This window comes from Takifugu rubripes, chromosome 15 (assembly GCF_901000725.2).
Source record: "Takifugu rubripes chromosome 15, fTakRub1.2, whole genome shotgun sequence".
Taxonomy (NCBI): Eukaryota; Metazoa; Chordata; class Actinopteri; order Tetraodontiformes; family Tetraodontidae; genus Takifugu; species Takifugu rubripes.
Window position 1 is genome coordinate 11,034,339 of NC_042299.1, and position 13,371 is coordinate 11,047,709.

At 44.3% G+C, this 13,371-nt stretch overlaps 2 protein-coding genes and 1 long non-coding RNA gene across 4 annotated transcripts; all 3 read left to right on the forward strand.

Moving 5' to 3' along the window:
* Nucleotides 1-20: 20 nt before the first annotated feature.
* On the forward strand, nucleotides 21-821 carry LOC115252782 (uncharacterized). The gene is made up of 3 exons (XR_003891107.1): nucleotides 21-81; nucleotides 385-534; nucleotides 767-821. It is a non-coding gene; the product is annotated as an uncharacterized lncRNA (long non-coding RNA).
* Nucleotides 822-2,171: 1,350 nt separating this feature from the next.
* Nucleotides 2,172-5,491, forward strand: LOC115252649 (uncharacterized). Of its 2 annotated transcripts, none has more exons than XM_029848430.1 (8): nucleotides 2,172-2,312; nucleotides 2,418-2,639; nucleotides 2,754-3,229; nucleotides 3,328-3,655; nucleotides 3,739-3,884; nucleotides 4,025-4,680; nucleotides 4,894-5,103; nucleotides 5,192-5,491. In XM_029848430.1, the coding sequence occupies exons 1-8, from the start codon at nucleotides 2,202-2,204 to the stop codon at nucleotides 5,365-5,367; spliced, it is 2,325 nt and encodes a 774-aa protein (XP_029704290.1). In that variant the 5' UTR covers nucleotides 2,172-2,201; the 3' UTR covers nucleotides 5,368-5,491. The 2 variants fall into 2 exon arrangements, with proteins under 2 accessions (XP_029704290.1, XP_029704291.1); XM_029848431.1 differs by having other exon boundaries at nucleotides 2,418-2,627.
* Nucleotides 5,492-10,236: 4,745 nt separating this feature from the next.
* Nucleotides 10,237-11,447, forward strand: LOC115252740 (olfactory receptor 8-like). Its single transcript, XM_029848695.1, has 2 exons — nucleotides 10,237-10,380; nucleotides 10,459-11,447. The coding sequence occupies exon 2, from the start codon at nucleotides 10,476-10,478 to the stop codon at nucleotides 11,445-11,447; it is 972 nt and encodes a 323-aa protein (XP_029704555.1). The 5' UTR covers nucleotides 10,237-10,380; nucleotides 10,459-10,475.
* The last annotated feature ends 1,924 nt before the right edge of the window (nucleotides 11,448-13,371 follow it).

Consider the following 13,371-nt stretch of genomic DNA (forward strand, 5'->3'; position numbering starts at 1 on the left):
AGCCAATCGATCCTCGAGTTGATTTATTATTTAAAAGTCTGCCCGCTGTTTATTCCGGACGTCTCCGTGGATTTTGACAAGGTACGTGTGCAAATTGAGGTCTGTTATTCGTTAAGTTTTTTTTTCTCATTTCACATAAAATATCACCGTAAATGCTTAATGCAATATGTCCAAGTCATGTCAGGCATTTGTAACGCTAATGTAACTTGAACATCGGGAATTTTGCAATAAAGTTTGTGCAGTTGCTGCCGGAGCTTTAGCTGGTTGTATTTTTTTCTGCCGATGAAATTGCTTGTTTTCTTTGGCGGTTGTACGCTGGAGTGCGTCGTTTCTGATTACTTGTTATGTTATAACAATATGTTTTGTTATGTTATAACATGACAGAAAATGTCTACCAAAAAAACTCACAAGGCCATGGATGACCAAGAGTGGCTGTCGCGCCTGAGGTCATTTGCCACCACAGGCGTCTGGCCATCACCTTCAGGCAACAGGCCTGCTCCCAGGCAAAAGAAGTGGCATGACCTTTACACTAAGGTAAAACGACCAACCAAAAACGACCTACATTAATCATTTCAGATAGCAGACTACATTTTTCCCTCAGGTATAGACAGAAAGGATATAATCTATCTAGATTTATAACTATTAGCAGGATAAAAATCCCTCGGAAGAACTTAACACGGTGAACTGTTACATTCAGTAGGGTGTTTACACATTTATTAGCTATTATGTTATGTGAAACAAGAGTCAGATTTTTTTGTTGTTGCAGATAGAAAAGTGCCCTCTGCAGCTGAGGGGTCAAAGGACCCTGGTGAGAGAGCCACAGGGGTGCAATTGTGGCTTTCACACTCACAAGGTGACTACAATTAAAAGGAAAGACTGCAAATATAGAAAAATTCATTTCCAATGAGAGGTTGACTGCTGACACTGACAGCACATTCACAACTCCATACATCTCTCCTATTTTTCAGGCACGCCTTCATTCACTAATGGAATAGAATAGTTATGTAGTGTGTGAGTGTGTTGTTGGCGGGGGTGGGGGTAGCAGTCGTGGGGGGTGGGGGGGTGGGGGTAGCAGTCGTGGGGTGTGGGGGTAGCAGTAGTGGGGGGTGGGGGTTAATAACACAGACATAACAATGTTAGATTTGGGGATGTTTAAGGTACCTAGTGTGTTTTTTCTTTTTTATTGCAGGCAACATTAGAGAATGCTGGAAAGAAAAATATTAAAATCCTTAAACAGCACTACTTAAAGAGCACTTATTTCATTACTTTGGGCAAAACTGCAGCAATGACTTTATTTTGGTTGTGTGTGATTGTCTGGGAGGACTGTAGTGTTTGATTTCATATTAAAAACATTGGCTTAACTTCAACCTGGATCGGTTGGGCTCTGTCAGTGGGTCATGAAGATAAATGGTCTGTTCCTCACCTGAAGAATGGCATTACATGTATCAGGAGGTAATATTATTCTGGGTTTTGTAATCTTCAACTAACCAAAACACCCTAACGTAGTTTATTGCTTTAAAATACAGATCCCACAGGCACTAACGGCACTAATCAAGCACAGTGGTGAAGTTTCAATAAAATAACTGTTTGATGATAATTACCATCCATTAAAGACAATTGTTGATATGAATTAGTGTTAATAGTAGTCGCAGTATTAATTTCACACTCTTTTGATAATTTAATTTACATGTGCTAGTACTGGGCAAATGATGATTTCTTGATGGTTTCTGCGACTCTTCAGCTTCCTGCTGCTGCTGCTGCCTCAACATGCATTGTTGGCCAGAGCACGTCTGCATCCACTGGTGATTCGGCAGTGTCAAGTCCTGCACACTCGTTCTCTGTGGTAAATGAAGCCTCCAAATCATTTTCTTGCAATTATTTAATTCAGTCTAACATACGTATGCCTGACTGACTCATTGTATGTGCTGTATTTTTCAGATACCCTCTGTTGTTCCAGTAACAACCCATGCAGGTGACACATCAGTCACCCTTCCTCCTCCGCAGAGAAGTCCAGTCAGCTCTACTGATGTCTCCACTGCTCCAATAAGGTCAAGGATAAATATTTCAATGGTAAATTTAACATACTGATATTAATTTCTAGTCAAAGTTACTTACTCCAAATGCTCTTCAAGCATAAAAACATCTTATGACATAGTGATGCAACGTTTTGCCTCTAATTTACAAGGCTTTTGATTTGATATATGTTTTATGAGTTTGATATATGTTATTTTAAGTTTGAAAGATCAAGGTTTGGTGGAAAACATGTGAGAGCTGCAAAGCCAAACCTGAACGTTTCCAGAAAACCTTCCCAGGTGAATATAAGAACATATTATGAAGTTTGGCATGTACATACAAATGTATGACAGTAGCAAATAATAACATGTACAATAACATGTCACATCTATATAACCCCATAGGTACCAGTGACTGCATCGGGACATGAGGGTCCTGGGGCAGCTTCAGCCATCTACCCATCTCCTGATCCTGTCCCATTGCCAAAGCAGCCTCATCAACCTTCCCCGTCTCTTCCAACTGTTTCCGCATCCCCAGACACCTTCCTTGCTCCCCCATTACCACCATCTGTGCAGCGACCAGCACCTGCTCAGCCTGTGACGGATCATACTGTTGTGAGCAACCCGGTAAAAACAGTCAACATAAATAGACAAAAGTGATGATACTTTTGTTTTGCCTTAAACTATTGCATGGGATGAGTCTTAAAAGGCAGGTCTCCTTGTTTTTCTGTACTTTAACAGAACCCCTTTCAGCCAGAGCATTCTGCTGCTCTCCCACTGCTGTGGCCAAAGACAATGCCACAGCAGGACCACAAGTGGGTGTCATCAGCTTTGTTCAGGGTTGGTTCAGGTGGAAAGTTGGAGTTGCGTGACCAGCTTCAGCTGTGGTATTACCCTCCACAGCCATCTCTGGTGTACCACCAGGCTCCAACCCCTTGCCGTTTCTTCGCACAGTCTCTGCTGCTGTGGATGCCGTACAGGCTATGGAAGGTACGGCTGCTCTGCTTAAAGCCAGCATGTAATGGGCATCCACTGGCCAGCGGTGGTCTTCACAGGAGAGTGCGCCAGGTCCTTGATGTCGACCGCTATTACAACTTGGTCACAGAGACCCTGATATGCACCAAGTGCAGAACTAGCCACTTGTCATGGAGTCAGGCAATTCTCCAGCAGCTGGACCTGGAACACCGCTCAGAGTTTAGGGTCATCCTGACACGCAGGTACACGACACAAATACATGCATATGCACTCACTACACATATTTACACATCAAAATGTAGTTTGGAGAAAGAGAGAATAATTTTTTTCCTTTTTAAAGATATGCCTGTGACATCAGAGTGATCCGTCAGCTGCGTGAGCGTGGCCTGGGGAACAGTCCATCAAGGATTATTCTCCAGCTAAAGGAGAACCACAGCGAGGAGTGGCTCCAGCGGGTTGCTCGGTACACAGCACAGTGTGCAGCTTTCATGGATGCCTCTAGACTGCTGCAACCACATTTCCAGGAGCCCCCAGTATCAGTGGTGTTACCGAGCTATAAGTGGCTCCTTGTTATGTATAGTCAAGATATCCTGAACAGGCTGGAGGATATTAAGGCTAAGATAACTTCAGTCTATGGATGCATTTTAAAAATGGACTCTACTAAGACGGTTAGAATTTGAATAGCTCTAATCTTCCAAATAATATACACTTAATCTTTACATAAATGTTCTGACGGTTTTTGAATTTTCAGATCACCAAGAAGCTCAGTGGAACTGCCACGGGCACTGCCCGGTGGCTGACTTCTGTTGGGAACGAAATGGGTCAGGTACTTATTAGTGTCCTAACAGCTAGTGAGGGTCCAGCATTGGATCTTATGGCTGCAGGCCTGATGGACAGGTAATAACGACAATACTGATGAACTATTAGCTATTTAAAGGAGCGAGTTCTAAAATGCTTAACAGAATTGCAAAAAATGAAAGTGACATTATGGATGGATTCAGAATAAAAAACGAAATGCACCAACATGACTTCCTCAGGTACCAGAGCGCAGGGGTGGATCCTCCTGTTGCACTTTATGTGGACAACGGCTGCTGTAAAGAGGTGGGCGAGACCAAGATCAAGGCCAAATTTGGGCGGTGGCCAAATTTGATTGTCCGTCTAGACATTTGGCATTTCATGTGTCGTTTGGCAGTGGGATGTACTACTGATGCACATCAGCTGTACCCCACCTTCATGGCACGCATGTCAGCCTGCATATTTGAGTGGGATGCAACAGATGTGGCGGAGCTCAGAAGGGCCAAGAGGGCACAACTGTTGCAGGAGGGCTGGCCCGCTCTCTCTGACCAGGAGTTGGACAAACACATCACACAAGACGAGCTTGCGCTGCACTGCAGGAGACGGACCCGTGGAGAGGAGACATCCATCCAACTCCTTGATCAGCTTCTTACGGAGCTCATGACTGGCAAGGAGAATGATGCACTGGGTGTTCCTCTTCTCGACACTGTTAGGATGCAGCACATCTGGCGCATCCAAAGGCGGCATGTGAGGTGCATCCAGGACCCTCCTGGTTTGGCTTTATACACGGAGACTGGGAGCACTAGAAAGGGAGGAGTGGTATTAAAAACATTCCGTTGTGCCAGGGGTTCCACGTCTCTGGAATCGTTTCACTGCCATTTGAATCGATTCATTCCAGGTTTGTGCTAAATGTTCATGATCACTCTTTATAATGAGAATTCAGGCCAGGGGATTTAATGGTGTTTTGCTTTTAAATTTGTTGGCCTATGAGCCACAGTGATTTGGGGTTCTGACTATTACCTTATAAATAGTGTTCTCTGTGTGTAACTCTTCACTTTTTCTCATTTATCAGAAATCTCTTACACTTTACTTCCTTTACTTGTTTCTCAAGGGAACAGTGTGAACCTGCTGAACTACCAAATCTACCTTTTGGAAGGACTCCGTCGCTGGAATCAAGACCGGGCCGCTGCTGCTGTCACATCTGAACCTTCAACTTTGCGCACGTACGCAGGGGAGTTGGTTCATTGTGTGAACAGCAACTACGAGAAGGTGTTTGGCAGGAAACTTGTTCCAGGGTTTTCACCACCTGCAAAATACACAGGTAGTGTCAAAAGTGCCTGTGTGCATTGTTTTTATTTGAGTTTGGGATGGTTCTGTTAGTCAAAATTTCGCAATTTAATATTTCTCAGGAGAACTCATTGGGGTGCAGTACTTGCTGAGGCAGAATAATGAACCTCTACAAGACATGCACCCCGATTCTGAGGAGACATCCCAGTTGATGGAGGACTTAGATGTTGAGGAGCCAAAAGATCCAGATGAGGGATTTGAGGATTTTTGGGAAGTGAAGCAACAATTGCGGATCTGATGGTTTCTAATCCCATCAAAGAAATCTACCCTCCTCCAGCTGTTCTTTGTCCTCCAGCTGTGCCTCCACCACCTCCAGCAGTGCCTCCTCCACCTTCAGCCGTGCCTCCTCCACCTTCAGCAGTACCTCCTCCACCTTCAGCATGGCCTCCTCCACCTTCAGCAGTACCTCCTCCACCTTCAGCATGGCCTCCTCCACCTCCAGCAGTGCCTCCTCCACCTTCAGCCGTGCCTCCTCCACCTCCAGCCGTGCCTCCTCCACCTCCAGCCGTGCCTCCTCCACCTTCAGCCGTGCCTCCTCCACCTTCAGCCGTGCCTCCTCCACCTTCAGCCGTGCCTCCTCCACCTCCAGCAGTGCCTCCTCCACCTTCAGCCGTGCCTCCTCCACCTCCAGCCGTGCCTCCACCACCTCCAGCAGTGCCTCCTCCACCTCCAGCCGTGCCTCCTCCACCTTCAGCCGTGCCTCCTCCACCTCCAGTCGTGCCTCCTCCACCTTCAGCATGGCCTCCTCCACCTCCAGCAGTGCCTCCTCCACCTTCAGCATGGCCTCCTCCACCTCCAGCAGTGCCTCCTCCACCTTCAGCATGGCCTCCTCCACCTCCAGCAGTGCCTCCTCCACCTTCAGCATGGCCTCCTCCACCTCCAGCAGTGCCTCCTCCACCTTCAGCATGGCCTCCTCCACCTTCAGCATGGCCTCCTCCACCTCCAGCTGTGCCTCCTCCACCTTCAGCATGGCCTCCTCCACCTTCAGCTGTGCTTCCTCTTCAGTCATCTACAGTTTTGCTTCAGCCTTCTTCCACATCCTCTTCACAACAGGTTGTAAGTGATAAATAAATAAAGTCTCAGTCGATCTATCTGTCAGCAAGAATTTAAGTAGTGACAAGGAAATTGTGATGCCACAGAACCTAAATATCAGTTTTTATTCTCCATTGATACAACTTTTAATATACTTTTCTCTGTGGGCTGTTCTGCCCTTTGAGTTCCACTGCAAGTTTTACAGCTTATTTTGTAGTTGTATTAATGTTTCATTGGGGTTTTGTTTTGTTTCTTTGAGAATTTCAGCTGTATAAATTCTTAAATGTGAATGTCATCTTGTTCACAATTGTACATACACATTCTCTTTGTTATAAATTAAAAGTTTTACAAACCATTCCTACAAAAATAATTCTATCATTTTTGGGTCTGGATGGGATTGGAACTTCTGTCTTTCCTTCTCTTCTTCCCCATCTTATACTCACTTCTACCATAATTAAAATTTTGCCTGCATCACAGTTGTGTTTTACTGTCAAATATATCACATGTTTGTTGTGTTATGTATTGGTAAAAATGTAATTTCGATATTTTGCCCATTCTGTCACATCATGTACATAACATAATAATCTTTTATTTTTATTTTTTATTTTAGTACTTTTCTGTATTGTACACCACGGGCTACCGCTGTAACGTGCAATTTCCCCGATGTGGGATCAATAAAGTATTTTATCCTTATCAGCATTTAAATCGATAAATGTGGAGAGCATCTGCCGAAATTTACTGACAAAACAGCACAGCCACAGCTATCCCAATGATCGAAGCACGTTTTTATAATTTAATATTAGAATTTATCAATGTTCCACGGCATCTCCAGACCCTTTCACGTCTGTCGCATGTGCTCAGGTTGAACCTGCTCTCATCGGTGAAGAGCACAGGGCGCCAGTGGCGTAGTTGCCAATTCTGGTGGTCTATGGCAAATGCTAATCGCGCTCTACGGTGCCGGGCAGTGAGCACAGGGCCCACTACAGGACGTCGGGCCTTCAGGCCACCCTCATGGAGCCTGTTTCTGATTGTTTGGTCAGAAACATTCACACTAGTAGACTGCTGGAGGTCACTTTGTAGGGCTCTGGCAGTGCTCATCCTGTTCCTCCTTGCACAAAGGAGCAGATACTGATCCTGCTGAGGGTTTTTGGACCTCCTACGGCCCTGTCCAGCTCTCCTGGAGTAACTATCAGTCCCTTGGAATCTCCTCCATGCTCTTGAGACTGTGCTGGAAGACACAGCAAACCTTGCAACAGCACGTATTGATGTGCCATCCTGGATGAGTTGGACTGCTTGTGCAACCTCTGTAGCGTCCAGGTACCGCACCATGCTATCAACAGAGATGTTGATCCAAGCCAATAATAACTACAGCAGTAGAATGTCAGTCAGTAAAAAATCAGCCAAAAGAGATGAGGAGGGAAAAAAGTATCAGTGGCCTCAACCTGGAAAGCCCTTCCTGTTTTGGGGGCCATCTCCTTGTTGCCCCTCTGATGCTCCTGTTTTTGATTTCATTAACAACAAAGCAGCCAAAACTGATGAACTGATGTTTAACTGAGCAGATCAATATCCCAGAAGTTTGATTGATAGGTTGCTATACTCTGATTAAAAAGTGTTCCACTAATTTTTTTGAGTAGTATATATATATATATATATATATATATATATATATATAGATAGATAGATAGATAGATAGATAGATAGATAGATAGATGGATAGATAGATAGATAGATAGATAGATAGATAGATAGATAGATAGATAGATAGATAGATAGATAGATAGATAGATAGATAGATAGATAGATAGATATATGTATATGTATATGTATATGTATATGTATACATTCACTCAGCAGTAAGTCAGTGGGGGCCATCTTCTTGATGTATTCTTGGAGGCTTGTTGTTTCCTCCTGGACAGTAGTTCGGACACTTACTAGTCCTCGGCCCCCTTCCTTTCGCTTTGTGTACAGCCTCCGGACACTGGACTTAGGGTGAAACCCTCCGTGCATGGTGAGGAGCTTCCTTGTCTTGATGTCAGTGGCTTGTATCTCTTCCAGTGGCCAGGGTATTATGCCAGCAGGGTATCTGATTACTGGCAGGGCGTAGGTGTTTAAGACCTGCATCTTGTGCTTACCATTCAGCTGACTTTTCAGGACCTGTCTTAACCTCTGCAGGTATTTGGCTGTGGCTGACCTCCTAGCTGCCTCCTCATGGTTACCATTTGCCTGTGGGATCCCCAGGTATTTGTAATTGTCCTGCACATCTGTGATGTCCCCTTCAGGTAGTTCAACCCCGTCAGTTGCGATCACCTTTCCCCTTCTAGATATAATCCGCCCACATTTGTCTAGCCCGAATGACATCCCGATGTCCTTGCTGTAGAACCTAGTGAGGTGAATCAGGGAGTCGATGTCACGCTTGTTCTTGGCATACAGCTTGATGTCGTCCATGTAGAGGAGGTGGCTGACGGTTGTTCCACTTCGGAGCTGGTACCTATAGCCACTCTTGGTGATGATCTGGCTGAGGGGGTTTAGGCCTATGCAGAACAGCAGGGGGGACAGAGCATCTCCTTGATATATGCCACATCTGATGCTCACCTGCGCAATTGGCTTTGAGTTGGCCTCCAGAGTCATGTTCCACAGCTTCATGGAGTTCTAGATGAACTCTCTTAGTGTCCTGTTGATGTTATACAGCTTTAGGCACTCTAGTATCCATGTGTGCGGCATTGAGTCATAGGCTTTCTTGTAATCAATCCAGGCAGTGCACAGGTTGGTGTGCCGCATCCTACAGTCCTGGGCGATTGCCCTGTCGACCAGTAGCTGGTGCTTGGCACCTCTGGTGTTGTTCCCTATGCCTTTCTGTGCTCTGCTCATGTATTGATCCATGTGCCTGCTGATCTTAGCCGCTATGATGCCTGATAGGAGCTTCCATGTGGTGCTGAGGCCGGTTATGGGCCGGTAGTTGGACGGTATTGTGCCCTTCTGGGGGTCCTTCATTATGAGGACTGTCCGGCCTTGGGTTAGCCACTCTGGGTGGTCCCCTGATGTCAGCAGCTGGTTCATTTGTGCTGCCAGGCGTTCATGGAGTGCAGTCAGCTTCTTAAGCCAGTAGGCGTGGATCTTATCGGGGGACTGGATAGGCCAGTGGTTTACGCCATTGACGTTGGTGTGGAAGGTTGTCGGTTTGAATCCAGGCGAGCCCTTAGGCAAGGCTCCTTACGCATATATGCCTACACCTCGGTATGAGCGGAACATTAACTGATAGAGTCATACCGGCTCGGACGTCGCCCGGGTCACCAGGGGTGCCTGATGTCAAATTGGCTACTGGAACAAGGCATTCATGGAGCAGGGCAGAGAACATGGTACTGATGGACCGTTACTACGGGAGTAACCCCAGCGAGAGAGGGTACATGCAGAGGATGTGGGAGAGATGGGATGTATATATGTGTTTCTTTTATTTTAAATAACAGTGTGTGTATATACAGTATATATATACGAACTTTTTTTAAATAACAATGCGTATATATATATATATATATATATATATGTGTGTGTGTGTGTGTGTGTGTGTGTGTGTGTGTGTGTGTGTGTGCGTGTATATATATATAAAAATAAAAACAACAATTATTACACAGGATCAGTACATATATATATATATACCGGTATATGTTTCTTTTATTTTAAATAACAGTGCATCATCAACAGGCTGTGATTATTTGTCTACATTAAAATCAATCTATAATGGCATTGAAATGGAATGAATTTGATATATAAAATAATATCAGTCATCAAAAATTGATTTTTTGTGAAAATAAATCAGAAATAATTTAAGTTCATGATAAATGTGTATTTTTCCCTCACATAGAGCACCTGTTTATTGTTTTGTTCACACATAATTTCCCTGGTGTAGGATGCTTATTTGAGGAAATGTAAACTGTTGACGGTTGTTTGATAATGATGTAATTGTTGAAGGCGCCTGAGTGCTGTTTGTAATTTCTGGTTTTGAAACAAGGATAAATTAATGTGCCATCAGAGGATTAATTAGATGGTTGAGCAGAGAAGAAGCTTAATGAGAGCCAGGTGCAAGTTTATTGAAAGAGTGTTTTGAGCTGAAATCTTTGTCTCCAGAGGTGAGTGACTCTAGTATATAAAACCAAGTGCAGACAAAACAGCTGTGCAGTCAAGGCTGCATTAAACAGATCTGAGCCATCGGACCGGCCAGCAGGTGAGTCACATCAAGTCCTGGAGAATGAGTCAAAGTTGTGCTGATGCTGTGGTGTGAACTGCTTTCTGGATTGTGCAGGTTTGTGGAGTCCAGCTATGTTTCTGCTGCGGACCGTCTCAAACGGCTCCATCATCATTCACCCTCCAGGCTTCTACGTCGTTGGATTCGAGGTGTTTCCCCACATCCGCTTCTACTTCATCTTCCTGGCGTTTGTCTATGTGGTCACGGTGTTCTTCAACTGTTTGCTGATCTACGTGATCGTCTCTAATCGTTGTTTACACACTCCCAAGTTTTTGGCCGTGGTCAACCTGGCTGTCATCGACATTGTCATGAACTCCACCACCATCCCCAGCATGATCAAGACATTTCTCCTGAAGGACAACTTTTTCCCCTTCAACATCTGCCTCTTGCAGATGTTCGTCTATTACTCCTTTATCACTTTAGAGTCTTATGCGCTGGCGATCCTGGCCTACGACAGGCTGATCGCAATATGCTTCCCTCTGCAGCAGAACTCCATCAACACCCTGCGGAGCATGTCCTGCATTGTGGCCGTGACCTGGTCTTACTCACTGGGCCTCGTAGCGTTCTCAACAGGTATAATGACACGGCTGTCTTTTTGCAAGTCCGTCACAGTGCGCAGCTACTTCTGTGACTATGCGCCGACGTTTCGACTCGCCTGCAACGACTACACGCTGCACTGGGCCGTGGCGTCGTCCGGAACCGTCGTGAATCTCGTTGTGCCTTTTGCTTTTATCCTGCTGACCTACGCCGCTATCCTGGTCACCCTGTTCTTGATGAAGTCGGTCAACAGCAGGATGAAAGCTCTCAGTACCTGCGTGGAGCATGTTATCCTGGTTGCTATATTTTATATCCCATTGTTCACCATTTTCCTCCTCGGCTTTTACGTGCGGGTGATCGAAGCCGATCAGCGCGTCTTGAGTCTGTCTCTGGCCTCCTGCATCCCCCCCTGCGTCAACCCCATAGTTTACTCTCTGAAAACCAGGGAGATTAAGATCAGAGCCGTGGCCCTGATTAGAAAAAACAAAATTAAGGTGATTAAATTTTAATTCTGCACATGTGTCATCTGTGGTTCCGAAGATGTCGTCAGGATCAACAAAGTCAAAAGTCGCACGTAGTTAGTTAGTTAAACGTATAAAATATGAATGTATTTGCATATTTGTGACATTACTCAGCAGACAAACCTTTAGATTGTGACCATTTTAACAGCTAAAACAGTTTTTAGCAGAACACGAGGGAAGTTGACAGATACTTTTTGCAAATGATGCAATGCAAAGATTAAATCCTCACTTCTACCATAATTAAAATTGTGCCTGCATCAGAATCGTGCTTTATTATTAAATATATCACACGTTTGTTCTATTAATTTTTGGTAAATATGTAACTTCGATTTATGTAACTGAACATTTATCAATGTTCATTACTGTATGAGGGGTTTTATTTCCCAAACTTTGTCACGTTGAAAGACAATAAAGATACACTGAAAAATATGCGTGTTCTTTTGTTCTTCTCTCAAAAAAACCCCACAACAATGTAATTTAAATGTAAATATCTATCTAACTTGTGTTGCTGGTGCTGTTAATGATACTGGTGGCGGTACCGGTACCGGTGCTGCGGTGCTGCGTTGGTATATAAAAAGCAGTACCACAGACTGTCAGTAGATGTGAGTGTTTTCTTTAGTTTGAGACCAAAAAGGCGTAAAAATCGCTCATTAAACGTAACTATATATATTTATCATGTTGATCATCATCATTTTTCTCTAAGTATAACCTTGGATAGCAGTTGGTAGAGCGGAGGACTGTAGCGGAGTAACAGGCATCATTAGGTCGCTGGTTCAAATGCGGCTCGAAGGACATTTTTAAGTTACTGTTTTTAAGTCAAAGGCTGCGGAGTAATCAACGGTGCAAGAGAACAAGATACATAAACACATGAAATACATTATTTTTATTATTATGTTTGCAGAAAGACTCATTCAAATCTGTTATTAATGCAGAATAAATTAACCTGGCTGAGAGAAAAAAAAATCATCCAGCAGCACATCGAGGTGGTGATGAGAAATGTAGGTTTCGTGTCATTGTTCCCCTGAATCCCACGTTGCACATTGTGTGCTGACAGAGTTTATTATCAAAGTGTCTGTCAAGATGTGCACACTCTGCTATAAAAGAGATAGACAGATAGATAGATAGATAGATAGATAGATAGATAGATAGATAGATAGATAGATAGATAGATAGATAGATAGATAGATAGATAGATAGATAGATAGATAGATAGATAGATAGATAGATAGATAGATAGATAGATGGACGGACGGACAGACAGATAGATAGATAGAAAACATATTACAAAAGACGAGCTTGCGCTGCACTGCAGGAGACGGACCCGTGGAGAGGAGACATCCATCCAACTCCTTGATCAGCTGCTGACGGAGCTCATGAGTGGCAAGGAGAATGATGCACTGGGTGTTCCTCTTCTCGACACTGTTAGGATGCAGCACATCTGGCGCATCCAAAGGCGGCATGTGAGGTGCATCCAGGACCCTCCTGGTGTTGCATTATACACGGAGACTGGGAGCACTAGAAAGAGAGGACTTTACTGCAATTTCAATCGATTCATTCCAGGTTTTTACTAAGTGTTCATGACAAGACATGCATCCCATTTCTGAGGAGACATCCCAGTTGCTGGAGGACTTAGTTGTTGAAGAGCCAAAAGATTGTTGGATCGCAATACCTCCCGTATTGTAACTGCTAATCCGCGTGTTCTTTGAATGAAGACTTCAAGAAGAAAAATGCCAATTTCAAAATGTATTTGACAATAGAACCAATTTGAGATACAAGTATTACAGAGCTCCGGGCCAGTTCATAACCCTAGCAACAACAGAGTTAATTGTCAGGGCACGAAGTCTGACAACCTAACTATCCCTTGGCCCAGTCTTTTATAGTAACACACATGCAAATTCACAATGTTCATGCA

Bases quoted from the DNA above. Each gene is read 5' to 3' on its own strand.
- LOC115252649 (XM_029848430.1), top strand. From the start codon at position 2,202: ATGTTTTATGAGTTTGATATATGTTATTTTAAGTTTGAAAGATCAAGG. The intron at 3,230-3,327 runs GTACACGACACA...TCCTTTTTAAAG, and splicing joins AGGGTCATCCTGACACGCAG to ATATGCCTGTGACATCAGAG. The intron at 5,104-5,191 runs GTAGTGTCAAAA...AATATTTCTCAG, and splicing joins ACCACCTGCAAAATACACAG to GAGAACTCATTGGGGTGCAG.
- LOC115252740 (XM_029848695.1), top strand. From the start codon at position 10,476: ATGTTTCTGCTGCGGACCGTCTCAAACGGCTCCATCATCATTCACCCT.